The sequence below is a fragment of the Balaenoptera musculus genome, chromosome 5 (genome assembly GCF_009873245.2).
Source record: "Balaenoptera musculus isolate JJ_BM4_2016_0621 chromosome 5, mBalMus1.pri.v3, whole genome shotgun sequence".
Classification (NCBI taxonomy): Eukaryota; Metazoa; Chordata; class Mammalia; order Artiodactyla; family Balaenopteridae; genus Balaenoptera; species Balaenoptera musculus.
The window spans coordinates 59,016,187-59,039,029 of NC_045789.1; the positions used below are offsets into that span (position 1 = coordinate 59,016,187).

Genomic DNA, 22,843 nt, shown 5'->3' on the forward strand with positions numbered 1-22,843 from the left:
GAACAAAATATAGGATACCTTTGTGATCTTGGGAAGGCAAAGATGCCTTGGATAGGACTCAAAAAACACTAACCATAAAATAAAAAATGGTAAACTAAACTTTATCAAAATTGAAAATTTGTGCCTATCAAAATACAGCATTAAGAAAATGAATAGGCAAGCCACAAACTGGGAAATATATATATACATATGACTCAAATATATAAAGCATTTCCGCTACTCAACAGTAGAATTATAAATAACATACTAAAATGGCAAAAGACATAAAAACACACTTTAAAAATAGATATATAAAAAGCTAAAAGGGACTACCCTGGTGGCACATTGGTTAAGAATCTGCCTGCCAATGCAGGGGACATGGGTTTGAGCCCTGGTCCGGGAAGATCCCACATGCCGTGGAGCAACTAAGCCTGTGCGCCACAACTACTGAGCCCGCGTGCCACAACTACTGACACCTGCACGTGTAGAGCCCATGCTCTGCAATAAGAGAAGCCACTGCAATGAGAAGCCTGCACGCTGCAATGAAGAGTAGCCCCTGCTCGCCACAACTAGAGAAAGCCCATGTGCAGCAACAAAGACCCCATGCAGCCAAAAATAAGGATATAAATAAATTAATTTTAAAAAAGCTAATAGACACATAAAAATTAACAACATCATTAGTAATTATGGAAATAAAAGTTAAAATCATATTGAGATACAATTTCATACCCACTAGGATCTCTGTAATCCACACTATAAAATACTAGCCACACTAATGTTAGTAAAAATGTGGAACAAATGAAATTCTTCATACTACTGGTGAGAGTATAAAATGGTTCAACTACTTGGAAAAATGTTTGGCAATTTCTTACAAAGTTAAACATATATCTACCCTTCCTAGATACATGAAAATATACATCCACAAAGAAAAAATGTTGTATAAGAATGTTTATAACATCCCTATCCACAACAGCTCCAAACTAGAAACAACTCAAAAATCTATCAATAGGAGAGTAAATAAATTATGGCTTATTAAAATAATAGAGTTACTCTACATCAATAAAGAACAAACTAATGATAGATGGAGCATCATGACTGAATCATAAAAATATTATACTGAGATAAAGAATACAGCCAGAAAGAGTACATACTGTATGATTCCAGTTACGTGAAGTCTAAGAACAGGTAAAATTTGTCTTTAGAAATAGTAATGAGAAGAAAGTAGTTCATCAGGTGGGGAGATGGGGTGAGAAGAGTGAAAAGAGGTATCAGGACATTTTCTGGGTAATACATGAGATTTTCATCTTATTTTATGTGGTATCACAGAGGAGTGTACAACTGTCAAATTCATCAAGCTAAACAGAAGATATGTGCATTTTATTTTATGCAAATTAGATCTCAATTACAATCAAAACAAAACAAAACAAAGATTCAAAATCTTTACCTGTGGTTGCCAAGGGGGAGAGGGTGTGAGGGAGGGATGGATTGGGAGTTTGGGATTAGCAGATGCAAACTATTATATAGAGAATGGGTAAACAAGGTCCTACTGTATAGCACAGGGAACTATATTCAATATCCTGTGATAAACCATAATGGAAAAGAATATAAAAAGAATGTATATATGTATAACTGAATCACTTTGCTGTACAGCAGAAATTAACACAGTATTGTAAATCAACTATACTTCAATAAAATAAATTAAAAAAAATCTTTATCTGTCTTAAAATTCAATTATCATGCTCTTTTAAGATCACTATCTCCATACCTCCTTCTACCTTATTTTTTTTTCCCTTATGGCAATCTTTTACAAGTAATCCTCTGTAAAGTTAACCTTTTTTAGGATGTTTTTTAAATTTTGTGTCATTTCCTTTCTTAAAATAAGTCAAGTCCTATGTTTTACTTCCAGTATAAATTTCATTTTGGTGGAGCCCCAAGAGACAGGAACTGGCTTCCCTGGTGGCGCAGTGGTTGAGAATCTGCCTGCCAATGCAGGGGACACGGGTTCGAGCCCTGCTCTGGGAGGATCCCACATGCCGCAGAGCAGCTGGGCCCGTGAGCCACAACTACTGAGCCTGCGCGTCTGGAGCCTGTGCTCCGCAACAAGAGAGGCCGTGACAGTGAGAGGCCCACGCACCGCGATGAACAGTGGCCCCCGCTCGCCGCAACTGGAGAAAGCCCTCGCACAGAAACGAAGACCCAACACAGCCAAACATAAATAAATAAATAAATAAATTTAAAAAGCAAAAGGAGACAGCGTTTAGAAGGGTGCACTTTTAAAAAAAAAGAGAGACAGGAACTGCACTGACCACTGTGGTAACTAAGACGAGGAAGTCCCAGTCCTTATCCCTGAATCTTAGAGTCAAGTGGGAATAAAGACAATAAATTTTTTTTCCTCCATGTTTTTGAGGAGGAAGGGAGCTGTCTTGCTCTTGCTCTCATGGAGATCATCTCCTAGAGAAAGAGTCAGACAATAAGCAGGCAACTTAAAAATAATGATAATTAATATAATTTCATATAATGGTAAGTAAATAAATGCTATGAAGAAGCACTAGCAGAAAATGGCTAATGGGAAAATAGTGATTGGGAAAGAGTAGTCTACCTTCGAGGAGATAGGAAAAGCTTTCCTGAAGGTTAAGATTTATAATGAGCAGTGAATGATAGAGAAGTTTCTATAAAAAGAAATATAAAAAATGCATTCCAGAAGAAAGAAAATGCAAACATCTGATGAAGGAACACTCTTGGTGTGTTCGAGGAATAGAATCAAGACTGAATTAGGGAACCCTGTGCAGTGTAGATAAAAATATAATTGATATAGCAACTATGGAAAATAGTATGGAGATTCCCCAAAAAATTAAAAATAGAACTGCCATATGATCAGCAATTCTACTTCTGGGTATTTATCTGAAGCAAACAGAAACACTGACTTGAAAAAATCTATGCACCCTCATTTTCGTTGCAGAATTATTTATAATAGCCAAGACATGGAAACAACCTAAGTGTCTACTGATGAATGAATGGATAAAGAAAATGTTATATATATATAATTATACATAGAGATATAAAATGGGGAATGGAATATTATTCAGCCATAAAAAGGGCAATTTTGCCATTTGCTATAACCTGGATGGACCTTGAGGGCATTATGCTAAGTTAAATAAGTCACATAAAGATAAATATCTCACTTACATGTGGAATCTTAAAAACAAACAAACAAAAAAAATGAAAACAGACTGCTAGTTGCTAGAGGTGAGGGGTGGGAGTAGGCAAAATGGGTGAAGAAGGTAAAATGTAAAACCTTCCATTTATAAAATAAATAAGTCATGGGGATGTAATGTGTGGCATGGTGACTATAGTTAATATTGGGTTGGTCAAAAAGTTCATTTGGAGTTTTCTATAACATCTTATGGGAAAACTTGAATGAATTTTTTGGCCAACCCAATAATACTGTGTTGTCTATTATTAAAGTTGATATAAGAGTACATCTTAAAAGTTTTCCTCTCAAAAAAAAAAAAAATGTAACTATGTATGATGATGGATGTTAACTAGACTTATTGGGGTGATCATTTCACAATATATACAAATATCAAGTCATTATGTTGTACACCTGAAACAAACATAATGTTATATGTCAATTATATCTCAATTAAAAAAAAAAAAGAATCAAGACTAGACTGTCTGGATCACAGAGAGCATGCTAAAAACAGACGTGAGGCGGAGCAGCTGAGGCAGGAAGGAAGTGGACCGGGGAGCATGTAGTAGGCCTGTTAAGCCACTTGATTTCATTCTAAGCATAACTGGAGGTGAACTGGTCAGACTCATGTTTCAGGAAGAACACTCTGTCAACAGGATATACTGTTGTGGGGCAAGAGTCAAAGAAGGGAAACCAGTTAGGAAGCTAATGCAGGAATCTGATTTCGTGCTATAGAAAATCTTATTGCACACTCATGTGTATAAAATTGATGACTAATAAGGACCTGCTGTATAAAAAAATTAATTAAATAAAATTCAAACTTTTAAATAAATAAATAAATAAAAGAGTAAAAAAAAAAAAAAGGAAAATCTTATTGCTGCCTCAAAATTCACATAGTCAATTTAGCAATATAGTACTATTTATAAATTCAGTCTTATAAGATTTCCAACACTTATAAAGAATTTTGTTCTGCTGGCAACAAACATAATTTGTTTTTCTTGATATTATTTAACAGTCTCTTCTTTTTTCAAAACTATTTACCTTGTAATATGAAAAATCAGCTTTCAGTTGGTTGCTACAACCAGAAGTCATCTTCCTATCACCTAACAGGTTAAAAGATCTCACTTCCTTAGCAAAAAATATGTTTAAAAAATTTTAGGGACTTCCCTGAAGTGGCGCGGTGGTTGAGAATCTGCCTGCCAATGCAGGGGACACGGGTTCGAGCCCTGGTCTGGGAAGATCCCACAGGCCGCGGAGCAATTAAGCCCGTGCGCCACAACTACTGAGCCTGCTAGCCACGACTATTGAAGTCTGCACGCCTAGAGCCTGTGCTCCGCAACAAGAGAAGCCACTGCAATGAGAAGCCCGTGTACCGCAATGAACAGTAGCCCCCCCCACAACTAGAGAAAGCCCGCGTGCGGAAATGAAGTCCCAATGCAGTCAAAATATAAATAAAGAAAATTTAAAAAAATTAATATTAGTGAGGCTTCAGACATACTTTCTCTGTGGGATTATTTATTTACTTAATTTTAATCATATTCAATGAATATAACCTAGTACTAAATCGATCTATATCTACCAGTTCCATTCCCCAAAAGCATCTCCTTACGTTTATATTTTTTATATGCTTTGCAAAGGAAAAGCACAGAAACACCCTCAAAAAGAAGTTAATAAAGAAAAAACACATATAATTTTAAAATTACAAGTAAAATTTCCATTTGAAATTTTAGAAACAAAATCTGTCAACTCGGTGAGAGTTACTCCTTTTAAGGAAAAAAGTCAGAACATCTGGATTTTGTTGTTTATTAATTTCCCTTACATTCAAGTTTCTGATATTTTTCTATAACTGAAAATTAACAATTTCCAAATCTAATTGAGAATTTTGTAGAGCAAATATCATTGCAATATTGTTGGTGCAGGAGCTAAGAAAGAGGAGGAAGAGGAGGTGAAGTTAGAGAACAGTGGAGTGAGAGGAGAGGAGAGCTTTTAGATAGCAGATCTAAAATTTGAAGTCAAGATGCAATGAATTAATGACAAGTTCAATTCCATCAAGCTTAATAAATAAATTCTAACCTACCATTTCGGCCATTTTGTTTTAGAGTATTTGCAGAGAGCTGGATAGTGCTTCCATGACCCATGTTTTCTGGAAACTTTAGGTCTTCTAAGTTTCCTTCAGTGCTCAGCCTTGCAACTTCCAATTCTATTAACGGCAAAGAGATAACAGCGGTCGTTGAGAAACATGACAAATTTAAGATAATCTCCTAATTATTGAAATATTTCTGAAATCAGAACACTGGAATTAATGTTCTGTCTGCCATACTTTATAGTACTTCAGTCTTCTATTTAGAAGTTTTTTAGTGTTTTAATTTTTTTCAAAATAAAGCAAATGAAAGCTATTAAAATCAGGTAGATAAGAATACAAGGATATCCATTACAAAGCCTAGACTTTAAGACTCAAGCTCAAATCCTTACAATTTGTCATTGACTATAAGTTTACTGTCAAAATGTTATCTTTATTTTATGAATTAAGTGAAAATCCTTTTATAATCTAGAGCTGTACTATTATATCAATATTGACTTATCTTTAAATGTAATAAGTTTGAAATAGCTTTATCAAATCTTCTGAAATAAAACTGTCAGCTACATCCTTAGACACATTAAAAATAGATTTACACTCTTTATGAGCCAATAACACAATTATCAAAAATTGTTTTATCATCTTCATGCAAATGACTGGCTTCTTTATAGTTTATAATTCAGAGACATTCTTATTATAACTGAAGTGACCCATAAGGATAAAATTTTAAATACTACTGTACATACATAGATACACACATACATAAAAACTGAAAAAAAAAAATACATGGACCTCATTGTAAGTGATCTCAGGCTAATATATTCAATATTGGAATGTCCTTAGGAGGATACATACATGATTATGAGGATACTTCTAAGCTAATGACAGGTGATACCCTCCTAATTACAGAAAAAGGATAACTTATCTCCACTGAAATAAAGTATCACTCATGATATCTGGTCCACTATAGATGATACTTTTTTCTTTTCCCTCTTCTGCTGAGCAAGACAATAGTTTTTTCTTGTCCCTCTCTGGCCCTTCTGTAGAACAAAGGCCACTTACGAATATTGTCTGTGTTCTCCCTGACGATGTCAGTCTTCAAAAGGTTATCAGCCAGCACAAAAGCACTTTCCTCCACAGTGTCAAGCAACATGGTAGCTGCACGTAGTTGATCACTTGTAGTCAGGTCTCTCCAGGCATTCAAGGCTTGCGGCTGGAGGAGGTTGTTAACTGTCTCGACCATTGCCTACGAAAGGACGAACAGAATGACTGAGGTCTCTAGTGAACCCACAGGGCTGTCAGAAATCCAGGCATACATGTTGCCCAGCAAGTAAGGATCAGTGGTGTGCATGAGTTCAGTATTGTCCCAGCCTCCCCTGTGACATGCTGCAGTGGAAGCATTCATTATTTTGCTCTGTAAAACCCTGGCTGAGACTTTGCAAGGCAACAGGAAAAGCTGCTTTTGTTCTGAAGGACAACAAATAGATCCATGGTTGCTTCTTCAAATCAATAGCAAAGGCTTCAATAAGACTATAATTGCATAGTTAAATTATTTGGTTGGTGAACTGTTGGCAAGTAATTTAAACTAATACTTTTATCACATCACCACAAAAAAAAATGATTTTCTCTATACATCACCATGAAACTAGATGCTAAACATAACAGAAATCAAAAGGATGACTACAGACAGGACAATACAAGAATCTGTTGCCTATAGGTTGAGGACTCTGGGCAAACCAATCTTTTTCTTAGTCAGCTAGTAAAATGTCAGGATAGGGAAAATATCAAAGCATACATACTCCCAGGGGCTTTGGATGTGTTATGTGTGGAGAGAAACCTTGGAGCTGTTTATTACTAGGGAGGGGACTAAACAGTTGGAACTTGCTACCTATGGCCCTCAGGTGTTTTTCCTTAAAAAAAAATCAGCAGTAGGTACACTCACACATAGAGATAAGGCACCACGTTTCTCTTTGCTTCATCCAAAAGAATCATCTTTCTAGTTACAATTTATATATTTCCTGTGGTTAGCTCAATACTCCAGGTTACAAGAAAAGACAGTTCTTCCAATAAGGTTTTCTTAAGGTTTCACTCAAACATAGAGAATTGCAAAACAGAAAAATACAACACCGGCAGTTTGAAAGTGATCATCCTTGAACCTGTTGATTATCAAATATGCATCTAATCTGGAAATAAAGTTGAATAAACAGCCAACACAGGCAATTTCCAGGCAGCACATAGGTGTTTAGAAACAGGACTCACATTATTGACACGTTGGCAGAGGGACAGGGAAAGACTGGAGAAATATCCATTACGGCTGCAGTGTTTTCTTCTGGCTGGTGTTTTCATAGTAACAAAGTAACAACTGTTAAAAATTCAGCTTCATAATGAAACACCTTGGCTGCCAATTAACACCAGCTTCAAAAACTAATTTGCCTTTTGATAAAAATTGTTTTTCTTGATATTTTTCCCAGCTATTCCAAGTTCTGGCCAAAAATCAACATCACTGGACTTTTATGTAAAATAGTTCTACTTGCAACTTGAGTATTTTGTATCATTTAAAAAAAAAACCTCTCGAGTTTAATGACTGGTCATTTTCACATAGTATGCTTAGCTCTGTCACTTGTTCTGGGTTTAAAGCATGACCTAGAAGCCAGACAAAAGCATTTCTGGATCACAACAATCTGATCTGCTTTTCAGGAAGTTCTCTATGGGGTGATGCCAACAGGATATGCCAAAAAAAGGGGGTGCCAGATAGAAATCAAACAAAAAAAAGTTTAGGTATTTTCTGATGCCAAAGAGAGGACACTGACCTCTTGAGTGTAAGGAAGTATTCTTTCTGGGATTAGATGATCCTCTGAATTCATTAGAAATGCTCTGAAAACCCCATATGAAACAGATATTATGCCTGTGCTTTATGGAGCAGCCGTTTTAACGTTAGTGAATAACCTTACATTGATTAATTTAAACCTTACCTCAGGGAAAAATTTTTGGGAATAATGCAATGTTTCTGTTCTGCTCTTTATTGCTTTTAATGTTTTAAATTTAAAAACTGCAAAAGGAGGAAAGAAAGAAAAGAAAAAAGAAAAAGAAGCAACTATGGTCAACTCTGGGAATGTTCTAAATAGGAAACTGTTTACAACAGACTGCTTTAGCTAAAATACTGTCTTTAAATTGACAGCAAATAAATCAAACACACCCCATTATCTTAGTTTTGCAGCTGAAAATGTATAAGGTGCAATATTTTTTCATAGTTATACATTTTGTGTACATTTCAACAACTGCATCTTCCCAAATAAAATATAGTCTTTAGAGAAGTTTTCTATTAAAGGCCAAAGGATTTCCAAGTTCATTGCAGAAATGACAGACTTAAAATATGGCCCTAAAACCTGGGTGGGTTAAGACACAAATCTAATAGTTATTTATTCTTAAAACAGCACCTGTTATGATTGCCCAAGTATAACTGAAAGGAAATGTCAACACAAGAATTGAGAGAGAGAATTCTCTAGTGCTAAAGTCAGTGTGGGATTTGGAACTACATCTGCTGAGTTTGTAACTGGACTCTGCCACTTTACTAGTTGTGTGCTGTTGGGCAAGTTACTTCACTTCTCTGCATTCACCTGTAAATTGGAGATGATAATATAATCATTTCATAAGGTTGCCTGGCTCATAATAAGTGTTTAGGTGCAATCTTTACTTTCATTTGATATCAAAGTCCAGTGTGGGAAGAAAAGAGGTCTTCACTGAATAAAGCACAAGCCATACCCAATAATTGCAAAATATTCACACTGAAGTGAGATCTGGAAGGAATACCTCTTCTACAATGCAATCTTCATAAACAGACCTGTTACACAACTTTACTACTGAGGAACGGGAGGAACATGTGTATTAAATAGTTCATAATGTGTGTTCCAGAGGTTTGAACTAACTGACCCGTTTTCTGCTAGTGAGACAGCACAATTAAGTCAATCTTAATAGCTTTATAATTGATACAATTTGTGTAAGCTTTCCAAAGGTTGTTGATGTGTCCCTGTTACCAGTTTAATGAAGGTCAATTAAATAGCCACAACTCTTCCGATGGTAAAAGAATATATTTCATTTTCCCTAAATATTTTGCATTTATATATTTACCCATAAATGATGACATCTGGTAATTAAGTTTTCCATATTTTTTTTTTCTTTCTTGGTCAAACTACTTATTTGCATTGCTTTCATTAGCTCAACAACAGTTCTTTAAAAAACAGGTTGATTTTCATGGTATTTGGTTACAAAGAAATGAGCTTGACTGCACTTAGAACCAAAGTTGAACAGGAAATATACAATGAATTTGATTAAAGTGAGGTGTTGTGGCATTACTTTAATGTCCAACAGCTCTCATTAATTTCTATTTTCTGCTATAATTTTTTTTCTGACCTAAAATTTACATTCTAAAGTTGGAAGGAAATAAGATTGGTTCTGAATTTATCTTAAAGTAATTTATATTCTCACCACAATGCCTTGATCCAGAAGGAAAAAACAAACAAACAAAAAACACATAATGGTTTTGACATGTATAGACTGAAATAATCTAAATTTTGAGAAGTTAATTTAGTCAACAATATCTTTGCCAGAAACTAAATGTTAATTCACTCCATTATCTTTTTTAAAACACTAGAAACTGAATAGGAGATGGACATTGGAAATTTACATTCTGGTTCTGCCACTAAATTTGTGTGCCTTTGAACAAATTGATGTTTTCCAACCAATCAACAACGTGTGAACTACAAAAGAAAGGAAAACTCATCGTGTTTCAATTCGAGGGTGGTTAGGGGCATTCTACTATTAGATATTACTCTTCTCATTATACAGTTTATGGACGAGACTCTAAAGTCACTTTTTTTTTTTTACGTCTTTATTGAATTTGTTACAATATTGCTTCTGTTTTATGTTTTGGTTTTTTGGCCATGAGGCATGTGGGATCTTAGCTCCCTAGCCAAGGGATCGAACCTGCTCCCCCTGCATTGGAAGGAGAAGTCTTAACCACTGGACCGCCAGGGAAGCCCCTAAAGTCACTTTTGACTTTATAAAAATCAAATATAAATTAGGAAGTGTGAAAAGTCACTTAGATTCATACCAGGATCATGTACATAACATACCCTTCTGGACACATATTTGCATTACACAATATTATTGAACCTCTTATCATTAAATTCAGATATTAAGCAAATGCATTTGACTAATTTTACTCAGAGCATATAACTGTAGTATGTTTGTTAAAAGATGTTATAAACTGTTTAATCACACCTTATATATTTCAAAAGGGAGGATGTACTTATTTGTTATAACTACTGTGAAAAATTTTGGAGAAAAACAGCTATATATCCTTCCAATAAGAACTTTTGTCATTTTTCCAGGAGAATGTGCTTGTGAAATAGTCTAGGATTCCTTGGCAAGAATACATAAAAGATCTGAAAGAGAAATTATGGAAACACTCCCATTTACCATTGCAACAAAAAGAATAAAATACCTAGGAATAAACCTACCTAGGGAGACGAAAGACCTGTATGCAGAAAACTATAAGACACTGATGAAAGAAATTAAAGATGATACCAACAGATGGAGAGATATACCATGTTCTTGGATTGGAAGAATCAACATTGTGAAATGAGTATACTACCCAAAGCAATCTACAGATTCAATGCAATCCCTATCAAATTACCAATGGCATTTTTTACGGAGCTAGAACAAATCATCTTAAAATTTGTATGGAGACACAAAAGACCCCGAATAGCCAAAGCAGTCTTGAGGGAAAAAAATGGAGCTGGAGGAATCAGACTCCCAGACTTCAGACTATACTACAAAGCTACAGTAATCAAGACAGTATGGTACTGGCACAAAAACAGAAACATAGATCAATGGAACAAGATAGAAAGCCCAGAGATTAACCCACGCACCTATGGTCAACTAATCTATGACAAAGGAGGCAAAGATATACAATGGAGAAAAGACAGTCTCTTCAATAAGTGGTGCTGGGAAAACTGGACAGCTACATGTAAAAGAATGAAATTAGAATACTCCCTAACACCATACACAAAAATAAACTCAAAATGGATTAGAGACCTAAATATAAGACTGGACACTATAAAACTCTTAGAGGAAAACATAGGAAGAACACTCTTTGACATAAATCACAGCAAGATCTTTTTTGATCCACCTCCTAGAGTAATGGAAATAAAAACAAAAATAAACAAATGGGACCTAATGAAACTTCAAAGCTTTTGCACAGCAAAGGAAACCATAAACAAGACGAAAAGACAACCCTCAGAATGGGAGAAAATATTTGCAAATGAATCAACGGACAAAGGATTAATCTCCAAAATATATAAACAGCTCATTCAGCTCAATATCAAAGAAACAAACACCCCAATCCAAAAATGGGCAGAAGACCTAAATAGACATTTCTCCAAAGAAGACATACAGACGGCCACGAAGCACATGAAAAGATGCTCAACATCACTAATTATTAGAGAAATGCAAATCAAACTACAATGAGGTATCACCTCACTCCTGTTAGAATGGGCATCATCAGAAAATCTACAAACAACAAATGCTGGAGAGGGTGTGGAGAAAAGGGAACCCTCTTGCACTGTTGGTGGGAATGTAAATTGATACAGCCACTATGGAGAGCAGTATGGAGGTTCCTTAAAAAACTAAAAATAGAATTACCATATGACCCAGCAATCCCACTACTGGGCATATACCCAGAGAAAACCGTAATTCAAAAAGACACATGCACCCGAATGTTCATTGCAGCACTATTTACAATAGCCAGGTCATGGAAGCAACCTAAATGCCCATCAACAGACGAATGGATAAAGAAGTTGTGGTACATATATACAATGGAATATTACTCAGCCATAAAAAGGAACGAAATTGAGTCATTTGTTGAGACATGGATGGATCTAGAGACTGTCATACAGAGTGAAGTAAGTCAGAAAGAGAAAAACAAATATCGTATATTAATGCATGTATGCGGAACCTAGAAAAATGGTACAGATGAGCCAGTTTGCAGGGCAGAAGTTGAGACACAAATGTAGAGAATGGTCATATGGACACCAAGGGGGGAAAACTGCGGTGAGGTGGGGATGGTGGTGTGCTGGATTGGGCAATTGGGATTGACATGTATACACTGATGTGTATGAAACTGATGCCTAATAAGAACCTGCAGTATAAAAAAACAAACAAAACAACTAATACTAAACTTTCATTGGGTTATTTGTATGGAAATATGTTAATATAAATGTTTCAGACATTACATGAAATTTCTAAAAATCTTATATTTGTATTTGTATGGAAATATGTATGGAAATATGTTAATATAAATGTTTCAGACATTACATGAAATTTCTAAAAATCTTATATTTGTATTTGTATGGAAATATGTATGGAAATATGTTAATATAAATGTTTCAGACATTACATGAAATTTCTAAAAATCTTATATGTTCTGGTATAATGTTATAAGTAATAATCCTAGTTATTACTTTAAAATGTATATCTCAGAAATAACTAATTTTCTTGTCAACTGCATTATTATGAACTTTCATCAAATCTTTAACCGTGGTCATTTTTAAGTCTTTTGTCATTTACAGACAGTCCTGGGTGTACTCTGATGATTTTGCAAATATGTTCCTATAAAAGGGTTTCATCTTCAAGAAATTCATGGAAAAGACTCTGACAAGTACAGGTTTCTGGTAACTGACTGTACTGCTGAACTGAATGAATAAGCATTTTCAGAACTCTAATGAAAAACTGATGAGCTCATAAAAGTGCTAACAAAAGATCAAGATGAAAAAAAAATTAATTACATGGGACTGAGTGAACTGATGAGGATGAGTATAATTTTTGTGACTTTCTGTCTGAATTTAAAAAAAAAAAAAAAATCCCACAAGGACTCAGAGGCAAAGAATATACAAATCAATTTTCACTGCAAAGTAAAGGAGCTGTTACAGTGGAGGATTACTGGACTGAATGTCAATATTATGACATAGTATGAGTGTGTTTCATGTTTGGTAATTGCAATCATTGTTGCTTTTGTTGTGGTCATCCATGTACAATGCTTGGTGTCAGTCTATTTATGTCTTGTAAAAATAAAATACAGTGTGTGTGTGTGTGAATAAAAAAAAAAAAAAAAAAAAAGAATACATAAAAGGATCCATGGTTGAAGTCAGTCAGAAAGAGAAAAACAAACACCGTATGCTAACACATATATATGGAATCTAAAAAAAAAAAAAGGTTCTGAAGAACCTAGGGGCAGGACAGGAATAAAGACGCAGACGTAGAGAATGGACTTGAGGACACAGGGAGGGGGAAGGGTAAGCTGGGACAAAGTGAGAGAGTGGCACTGATATATATACACTACCAAATATAAAATAGCTAGCTAGTGGGAAGCAGCCACATAGCACAGGGAGATCAGCTCGGTGCTTTGTGACCACCTAGAGAGGTGGGATAGGGAGAGTGGGAGGGAGATGCAAGAGGGAGGGGATATGGGGATATATGTATACATATAGCTAATTCACTTTGTTATACAGCAGAAACTAACACATCATTGTAAAGCAATTATACTCCAATAAAGATGTTAAAAAAAAAAAAAAGGATCCATGGTGAAAAACATATCAATGGCACTTCTTACCGAGGTGAGCTGTAAATCTTAAACTAGGTAAGCAGAACCACCTGAGAAACTTAGTTACCCTTCTTCCTTTGCTTGAAACCACTAGAATAAAAATCCAGATAGAACGAATGTCTTGTGAAAAGATATACAACTATACCACCATGGTATTTTTCTGAAGACAAGCTTTTTGATCATGATCTCATTCAGGTTTTAACTCAGGTATCAACTGCTCAAAGAGGTCTTCCACTATCAGCATATCTAGGCAGAGTCTCCCACCCTTAAATCCAAGATCTGTTTTGTTTTCTTTGTATCATGTATCATTATCTAAGATATGTCAGATATTTATTTACCTACAGAACTCTCTCACTCAAGATCTCTCACTCAAGAAAAGGCAAGCTTCATGAGGGTGGTGACTGTGTCATTTGTAAGTGCCAAAAACTCTGCCTGGCACATAATAAGTGTTCAATAACTCTTTGCTGAATGATTGCCATCCAGTGAAGATTCACACGTGAGTTTTCTCCCTTTTCACACTAGCAGAAAACAAATCTGATTTTATAAGAGCAAAGATTATCTAAGCACAAATGAAAAAAACCTATTAGCTAGCCAATGTTATCTGAATCATTATCATTTCAGAGACTCAATGTCACAACGGGCTCCCATTTTAGTACTTATTCACCTCTAATAGAATTATCCATATTTGGGTCTGGCATTCTCACTAGATTATGACGTTCTCAGGGGATACATCATGTTCATTTGTATTTTTCCAGGGTAAATTTTAGTGTCTTGAGACATTTTGGGTATTCAATAAATGCCCATTAAACAAAAATAACCTACTTTTAATATCAAATCATTAATAAAATAGGGAAACTGAAAACATCTTCTTTCAGTTCTATAACTTTTTGTTGTGTCTCCCAAGAAGTCTTCTGAGTGCTGAGATATCAGCATGGTTTGGAAGGGAGGCAGGGTGAATTACAGGGAATTAAGGAGAAAAACAGAAGCACAGGTTATTGTAGTGAATGCAGATCACTATGCATAATGACAAAATATTCTATAAAAAGCTTTCCACAATGTTTTATTTATTTATTTTGGGTTTTTTTTTGGCTGAGCCACGTGGCCTGTGGGATCTTAGTTCCCTGACCAGGGATTGAACCCACGCCCTCGCAGTGAAAGCACAGAGTCCTAACTACTGGACCACCAGGGAATTCCCCAAAATGTTTTAAAATGTACCAAAGCTCACTTTCAATGCAACTCAATGAGGTTTTATTAAATATGTATGATATGCAAAGAACTAGGGAAGTAACTGTTGCGTGAGGTTAGGAAAAATAAGGAAAACATGGGATCTGTCCTCAATTTGCCTATACTCCAAAGCAGAAGGTTAAGCACGTCACATGGGACAAAAAGTAATGAATTCTTGCTGAGGAGGATCAAGAAAAGATCCCAGAGGTGTCTGGTTTTTAGTGGGACACTAAAAGATGAATAAACTTTCTTTAACTATGATGAGGAAATTTGAAGCTAAGGAACATAACAAGCAAGTTAATGAAAAAAAAAAAAAAAAAGGAAGGTACCAAGGCAAGAAATTTGTTGGGTTTGGGGTGAGGAGCATGTATTGTGCGTGGAAAGATAGTTTAAAGGATGAGTACAGTGAGAGAAATGGTAAGTAGAAGTCAGATTTTAGAAGATCTGCAGTATGATAGAAGTTTGGGCTTTATTGTGTAGAAAATGTACAGCCATTAAAGATATTTAAGCAAAGGAGTTATAAGTTTAGATCTTAAGTTCTTCAGTTCATTTATTATATTTTTAAGTTCTCTTGTGTTAAAATAAAGCAAAGATTTATATATATTCAGATTATCATTAGTCAGCCCATTAGAAAGTTAAGAGCAAATGTTTCCTACTAGTAGAGAAATTTAAATTAATAAATTGCTGACATCCTTTAGAAAAAGTGCCTAGTAACATGAAATTTTAGTTTACTCTTTACTTCCACATCTTTGTTTTATGATGTGTTCTCCTGAATGCAATATTTCTTTATCAATATATACAGTAATCATGCTGAACACTGTTATTTTCTCTTACTATATTATACATATGGTTATGTTTAAATATATTTCATGTATAAATTTCAGGATATATAGAGAAAGAGAAATAAGTCTTCAGGTCTTCTCTACTCCCATTTCTTGCTTTCTCACTATATATATATGTATATATGTGTATATATATATAGAGAGAGAGAGAGAGAGAGAGTCTACATTGATTTATAATTAAAAAAATAAAAACAACTTTTCTTTCCTTCTTCATTTTTGACTTCTTGATATAAAGTTTATTAGTTGAGAATAAAATAAAATAGAGTAAAAGTTTACAATCATTCCTGAATAAGGCACATTGTACTCCAATTTATGTTTAGACATTGATTCGAATCGAAAATTTAAAGGTCAAATGTTAGAAGTCTTCAAAACAGTTTTAAACTTGCAGGTTTTTTATTAGAAGTCAAGATGAGTGACTGATATTTACACATCTGATCAATAAACCTAAGGTTCTTTTTATAATTACTGTCATTTAATATTACTAAGCATATAAAAACCACTAATCTCTGAACTCCCTTTTACATTACAGTGAAGAGTTGGCATTTTCAAGTCTTAAATTAGATTGCATAACACAACTGACCTTAATATGGTAATAAGAACCTTTAGTAGTAGAACAAGGTGAAACTAAAATTTCATAGAAATGACTCTGCCTCTTCAAGAAACCCCTTGTTATTTAAAAATGTATTATTTTTAGCAAACTGTAATTGTATTATTTTTAAAATCTTGTTTAGAGTTAAATGATTGAACACTGTCAAATTTACGTTGTGTTATAGGAATTAAATGGAGCTATAAACTTGACTCAAACATTTTGCTAACTCAACATTCATTCTACAAATATTAACTAAGTACCTTCAATTGGGATACTGCAAGAGGGACAGATATTCTCCCTTCCCTCAAAGTGATAACAATATAGTGAGGCCGCTAAATAAAATACGACATGACAAGCATTATAATAGCAGAAACACGGCGTTCAAGCTTTGTATTAGGCTCCATGAAGTAGAATTTCAAGCTTAAATACAACATTGACCAAACAGGCAAGGGGTAAACATGTGTTTATACATACAGAGGTGAAAGAGAATAGGCATCTCAGAGGAACTGAAAAAAAATTCCTTACAGTAGAGCAGAGTGCAAAGGGTTCAGTGACAAGATTAGTAAGTGAAGGCTAGTTTTCAAAGAGGCTTGCAAACCTTGTTAAGATATTTGCAATTCTTCCAAAAGGCACCAAGAAGTCACTGAAAAATTTAAGGTAGGGGAGTGATATAAAATACAATGGTTAATATTTACTGAGTGTGTTCCAGACTGTCATCTAAATGCTTTACATGCATCAGCTCCTTTAATTTTGAGAATAACCCAAAGAGGTAGAAGTAGTTATTATTCCCATCTTGCAGTGAGAAAATTGAGACTCAGAGAAATTTTTTTTTTTTTTTCTTCCTGTCATCCTTATGCAGGGGCCATGCTAATCTTCTCTGTATCGTTCCAATTTTAGTATATGTGCTGTTGAAGCGAGCACGAGACTCAGAGAAGTTAACTTGCTAAAGTCTAATTAGTTAATATAGGGCAGAACCAGGGTTCAAATCCATGCATTCTGCTCTGGGAATGGAGAAAACTAGAGATTCAAAAAATATTTAAAACAATTTGTTGATTAATTAACAGTTGGAAAGGGAAATGAAGTGAAATGCACAGAATTTGGGGGTAGACAATGAGGTGGAACTCACTTAAAATGGGAATAAAGGAAAAGGAGCAAATTTTTGATCATTAAAAGGTAGAGGATGTAAGTACATACTGGGGGAGAGACTGCAAAACATGATGAATTCAGGTTTGTCTATTTTGAATGCAAAGTACTTGAATTGAATTAATTTAAAAGGTCTAGAGAAGACTTGTAGGGGAGAAAAGTAACCTTCCACTACCCTCTTAGGTTCGGTGACGAGACCTGAGAATTAAACTGACATAGAGTAACAGGAGAAAAGCACACAAATTTTATTTAATACAAGGGAAACTTCATAGGAAAAATAAAGACCTGAAGAAGTAGTTAGGACTGAGAGTTTACCTGCTTTTTTAACCAGAGAATGATAAATTTGTGATGAAGTGTAAACATAAAGGAAAAGGGATTAAGCTACTAGGGGCAGTAAATTGTGGGAAAGTGACTAGGAAATACATGGGGGAAGCCAGTGGAAAATAAGGGTTATTTTCATTTTTGTACATTTTTTTTGCTCAGATCCATTTTGGCATTGACTCCCACTCTCTGGTGATAAGAATGTTCTTCTCTTCCTGGCACATGGAAATTTTACGATCTGCTTTTAGATAGAAAGGGGGTGATCAGAAAGCCCTTCTTCATCTGCTGTTTCTCAATTGCTTTCAGTTCAAAATAATCAATGTGCCAAAGTGACAGGTTTTGGGGTGGCATATTCTTAACCTCTTCAGTCTGCAGTTTACTAAGATATCTGCTCTTGGCATACAGGTTTAGGCATCATAAATTCAGGAAGCTCATTGAAGCCACTGAGATGTCTGACATTACCCAGATGAACTGAGTAGAAGGAGAAGAACTGATGACTTTATCATTAGAAACACTAATGATAAAGAAGAAAACGTAGAAAGAATAGTCGACAACTGAGATGAAGAAAGAGTGAGTAGCCAGAAAAGTGTGGTATCACAGAAGTCAAGGGAAGATTGTTTCCATCAATTTCAAAATGAACTCAATCATAAAAGTATCAGAAAAGCCCTTCTTGAAATAATAATAACTCTAGATTTTTTTCTGGGTAACTAGTAAAATGGTTGCAAAATAAAGAGTAAAGCTATGGAGAAGCTGCTTTTGAAGGATAATCAGTTCAATTTGAAGTATCTTTACTTTGAAGTAGGACATTTATTCATTCAATAAGTATTTATTGAGCATTTAATATGTCCCAGTACTGTTCTAGACTCTTGAGATACATCTTAAACAAAGCAGAAAAGGGGAAAAGATCCTAGAACTAAACGTTCTGGCAAGGAAAGTAAACTTAAAATCAGATAGATTTATCTATCTATCTATCTATCTATCTATCTATCTATCTATCTATCTATCTATCTATCTATCATCTAACTATCTAGTAAAATTAAAGTAAAATATACATGATAGGGGGATCTAGAGTTAGGGGTAGGGTTGAGGACAGGTTAGCTTGTGATTTTACCTAGGATGGTCCAGTGGGCCTCCTTGAAAGTGTAACAATTTAAAAAAGACAAAGTTGCTGAGAGAGTTACGCATGCAGATATTTGGAGGAGATATTCCAATCAGGGAAACAAACAGAATAAAAGTCCACAAGTGGAAACATTCTCTGCATGTTCCAAAACCTTAAGGAGGCCCATGTTTGGAGCTTTTTACAGAAAACAGGAGGGGTGGGACTGAACCACATCAATTGAGTAGGCAAACACTGCACAAAAACGTAGTTTTCAGGTAATGATTGGGAATTCAGTTATAAATGGAGGTGTCAGAAAAAAAAATGTGAAGATGTTGAGAAGTTAGCTTGAAATGAATTTTGGAGTTCAGAGAAGTGGTCTGTGCTGCAGATAACATTTGTGAGACTTAGGCACATAGGTGGTATTTAAATCAATGAGCTCACCAAGGGAGTGTGGGGACAAAGAGAAAACAAGAATAGACTGAGCTAGGAAGCACTCCAACCCAAGGGTTTGGGAGAAAAGGAACCAGCAAAGGAGACTGGAAAGAAGCATCAAGAGGAGGAAAACCAAGAGAATGAGCTGTCCTGATGAGAATGTATCAAGGAAAAGGGAGTGGGGAGTGATCAACTGTGTTGGATGTTTCTGATTGGTTAAGTATGATGGATTGAGAACTGACTACTGAGTTTAGCAGAATGAAATCCTTAATGACCTCAGAAGTGCAGTTGCAATAAGGTAGTAAGGGCAAAAGCCTGATGAGGTGAAATCAAGAGAGAATACGAGGAGAGGGATTGGTGATAGTGAGTGTAGACAAGTGTTTTGAGAATTTCTGCTGCAGTGGAAATACCAGCAAGCAATCGGAAACATTAGCCGGAAGCCTCAATTAAAAGGTAAATATTTAGAAGTCACCTTTTGTGTGCTAAGTAGAATTTAAATGGTATCGGGGTTATAGAAATAAAAGTGGCACTGTTCCTTTCCAAGGAGCTCTGAGATACAAAAGTGAACAGACATTAAAATATAGCTAGATAACATTTAGAGAAGAGCTAACACCCATCTTTCTCAAACTCTTCCAAAAAATTGCAGAGGAAAGAACACTCCCAAACTCATTCTATGAGGCCACCATCACCCTGATACCAAAATCAGACAAAGATACTATAAAAAAAGAAAATTACAGACCAATATCACTGATGAATATAGATGCAAAAATCCCCAACAAAATACTAGCAAACAGAATCCAACAATGCATTAAAAGGATCATACAACAGGATCAAGTGGGATTTATCCCAGGGATGCAAGGATTCTTCAATATATGCAAATCAATCAATGTGATACACCATGTTAACAAATTGAAGAAGAAAAACCATATGAACATCTCAATAGATGCAGAAAAAGCTTTAGACAAAATTTAACACCGATTTATGATAAAAACTCTCCAGAAAGTGGGCATAGAGGGAACCTACCTCAACATAATAAAGGCCATATATGACAAACCCACAGCAAACATCATTCTCAATGGTGAAAAACTGAAAGCATTTCCTCTAAGATCAGGAACAAGACAAGGATGTCCACTCTCACCACTATTATTCAACATAGTTTTGGAAGTCCTAGCCACCGCAATCAGAGAAGAAAAAGAAATAAAAAGAATACAAATTGGAAAAGAAGAAATAAAACTGTCAAACTGTATACACTGTTTGCAGATGACATGATACTATACATAGAGAATCCTAAAGATGCCACCAGAAAACTACTAGAGCTAATCAGTGAATTTGGTAATGTTGCAGGATACAAAATTAATGCACAGAAATCTCTTGCATTCCTATACACTAATGATGAAAAATCTGAAGGAGAAATTAAGGTAACACTCCCATTTACCATTGCAACAAAAAGAATAAAATACCTAGGAATAAACCTACCTAGGGAGACAAAAGACCTGTATGCAGAAAACTATAAGACACTGATGAAAGAAATTAAAGATGATACCAACAGATGGAGAGATATACCATGTTCTTGAATTGGAAGAATCAATATTGTGAAAATGACTATACTTCCCAAAGCAATCTACAGATTCAATGCAATTCCTATCAAAGGAAACCATAAACAAGACAAAAAGACAACTCTCAAAACGGGAGAAAATATTTGCAAACGAATCAATGGACAAAGGATTAATCTCCAAAATATATAAATGGCTCATGCAGCTCAATATAAAAAATTAAAAAAAAACCCAATCCAAAAATGGGCAGAAGACCTAAATAGACATTTCTCCAAAGAAGACATACAGATGGCCAAGAAGCACATGAAAAGCTGCTTAACATCACTATTAGAGAAATGTACATCAAAACTACAATGAGGTATCACCTCACACCAGTTAGAATGGGCATCATCAGAAAATCTACAAACAACAAATGCTGGAGAGGGTGTGGAGAAAAGGGAACCCTCTTGCAGTGTTGGTGGGAATGTAAATTGATACAGCCACTATGGAGAACAGTATGGAAGTTCCTTAAAAAACTAAAAATAGAATTACCATATGACCCAGCAATCCCACTACTGGGCATATACCCAGAGAAAACCATAATTCAAAAAGACACATGCACCCCAATGTTCATTGCAGCACTATTTACAATAGACGGGTCATGGAAGCAACCTAAATGCCCATCGACAGACAAATGGATAAAGAAGATATGGTACATATATACAATGGAATATTACTCAGCCATAAAAAGGAACGAAATTGGGTCATTTGTAGAGACGTGGATGGATCTAGAGACTGTCATACAGAATGAAGTAAGTCAGAAAGAGAAAAACAAATATCGCATATTAACGCATATATGTGGAACCTAGAAAAATGGTACAGATGAACCACTTTACAGGGCAGAAATTGAGACACAGATGTAGAGAACAAACGTATGGACACAAAGTGGGGAAAGCAGCGGGGTGTGGGGGTGGTGTTGTGATGAATTGGGAGATTGTGATTGACATGTATACACTGATGTGTACAAAATGGATGACTAAGAAGAACCTGCTGTATAAAAAATAAATTAAATTAAATTAAAAAATATATATAGCTTGATAATTGCTGTAATAAGAGGAAAAGCGAGGATGTATAAGAGGGCATTTATCCAGGCTAGGTGGGAGAAAGAATGCTTCTTTAGAGTCACTGGCTTATAAAGTAGGTGTTGGCAGATAAGTCAACGTTACTGAGAAGAAAGGATGGAGAAAGGAGAACAAATATAGAAGTAATCCAAGCAGAACATAACTGTGACTAAAAAGGTACAGAGACATGAACTGCAAGTACTTAGGTACTTTGGGAGTGTAGAATCTAAGAATATGGAAGGGGCCAGCTAAAGGTATGGGAAATCAGGTATGGGAAAAGAGGAGTCAAATTCTCAAACACTGTAGTCCAAAACAGGAAATTTTTTCTTTAGTGAAAAAGAGAGTAATGGACAGTCTTTGAGTGGGATCAAGTCTTAATCAGATTTGCATCTTTAAAACATTATTCAGCAGTAGGGAGAATGGAATGACAAAATTTCTAAGTGTTTAAAGTGGTTGATTAGGGTTTTTTGAGAATTACCTACATAAAGGTGATAACTGAAGCAGCAATAATGGATATCAGAGGAAAACTAAATTTGCAACCAAATTAATCTTGCAAAAATCTACTGTCACGACCCTAGTTAAAACTCTTCAATGGCATTCAGAATCTTGACTCCTTCCCATAGTTTTCCTAGCCC

The 22,843-nt window shown here is 35.2% G+C and overlaps 1 protein-coding gene and 1 non-coding gene across 10 annotated transcripts in view; both read right to left on the reverse strand.

Moving 5' to 3' along the window:
• The window catches only part of ADGRL3 (adhesion G protein-coupled receptor L3), an 851,742-nt gene that overhangs the window by 117,425 nt on the left and 711,474 nt on the right, over window positions 1-22,843 (reverse strand). For all 9 annotated transcript variants that reach the window (XM_036853251.1, XM_036853252.1, XM_036853248.1 and 6 more), the window contains 2 exons: window positions 6,309-6,492; window positions 5,247-5,369 (listed from right to left, as the gene is read on the reverse strand). In XM_036853251.1, coding sequence (XP_036709146.1) covers window positions 5,247-5,369; window positions 6,309-6,492 — 307 coding nt within the window. The remainder of the gene's footprint in view (window positions 1-5,246; window positions 5,370-6,308; window positions 6,493-22,843) is intronic.
• LOC118896250 lies at window positions 17,379-17,481 on the reverse strand. The gene has a single exon (XR_005020156.1). It is a non-coding gene; the product is annotated as a U6 spliceosomal RNA (small nuclear RNA).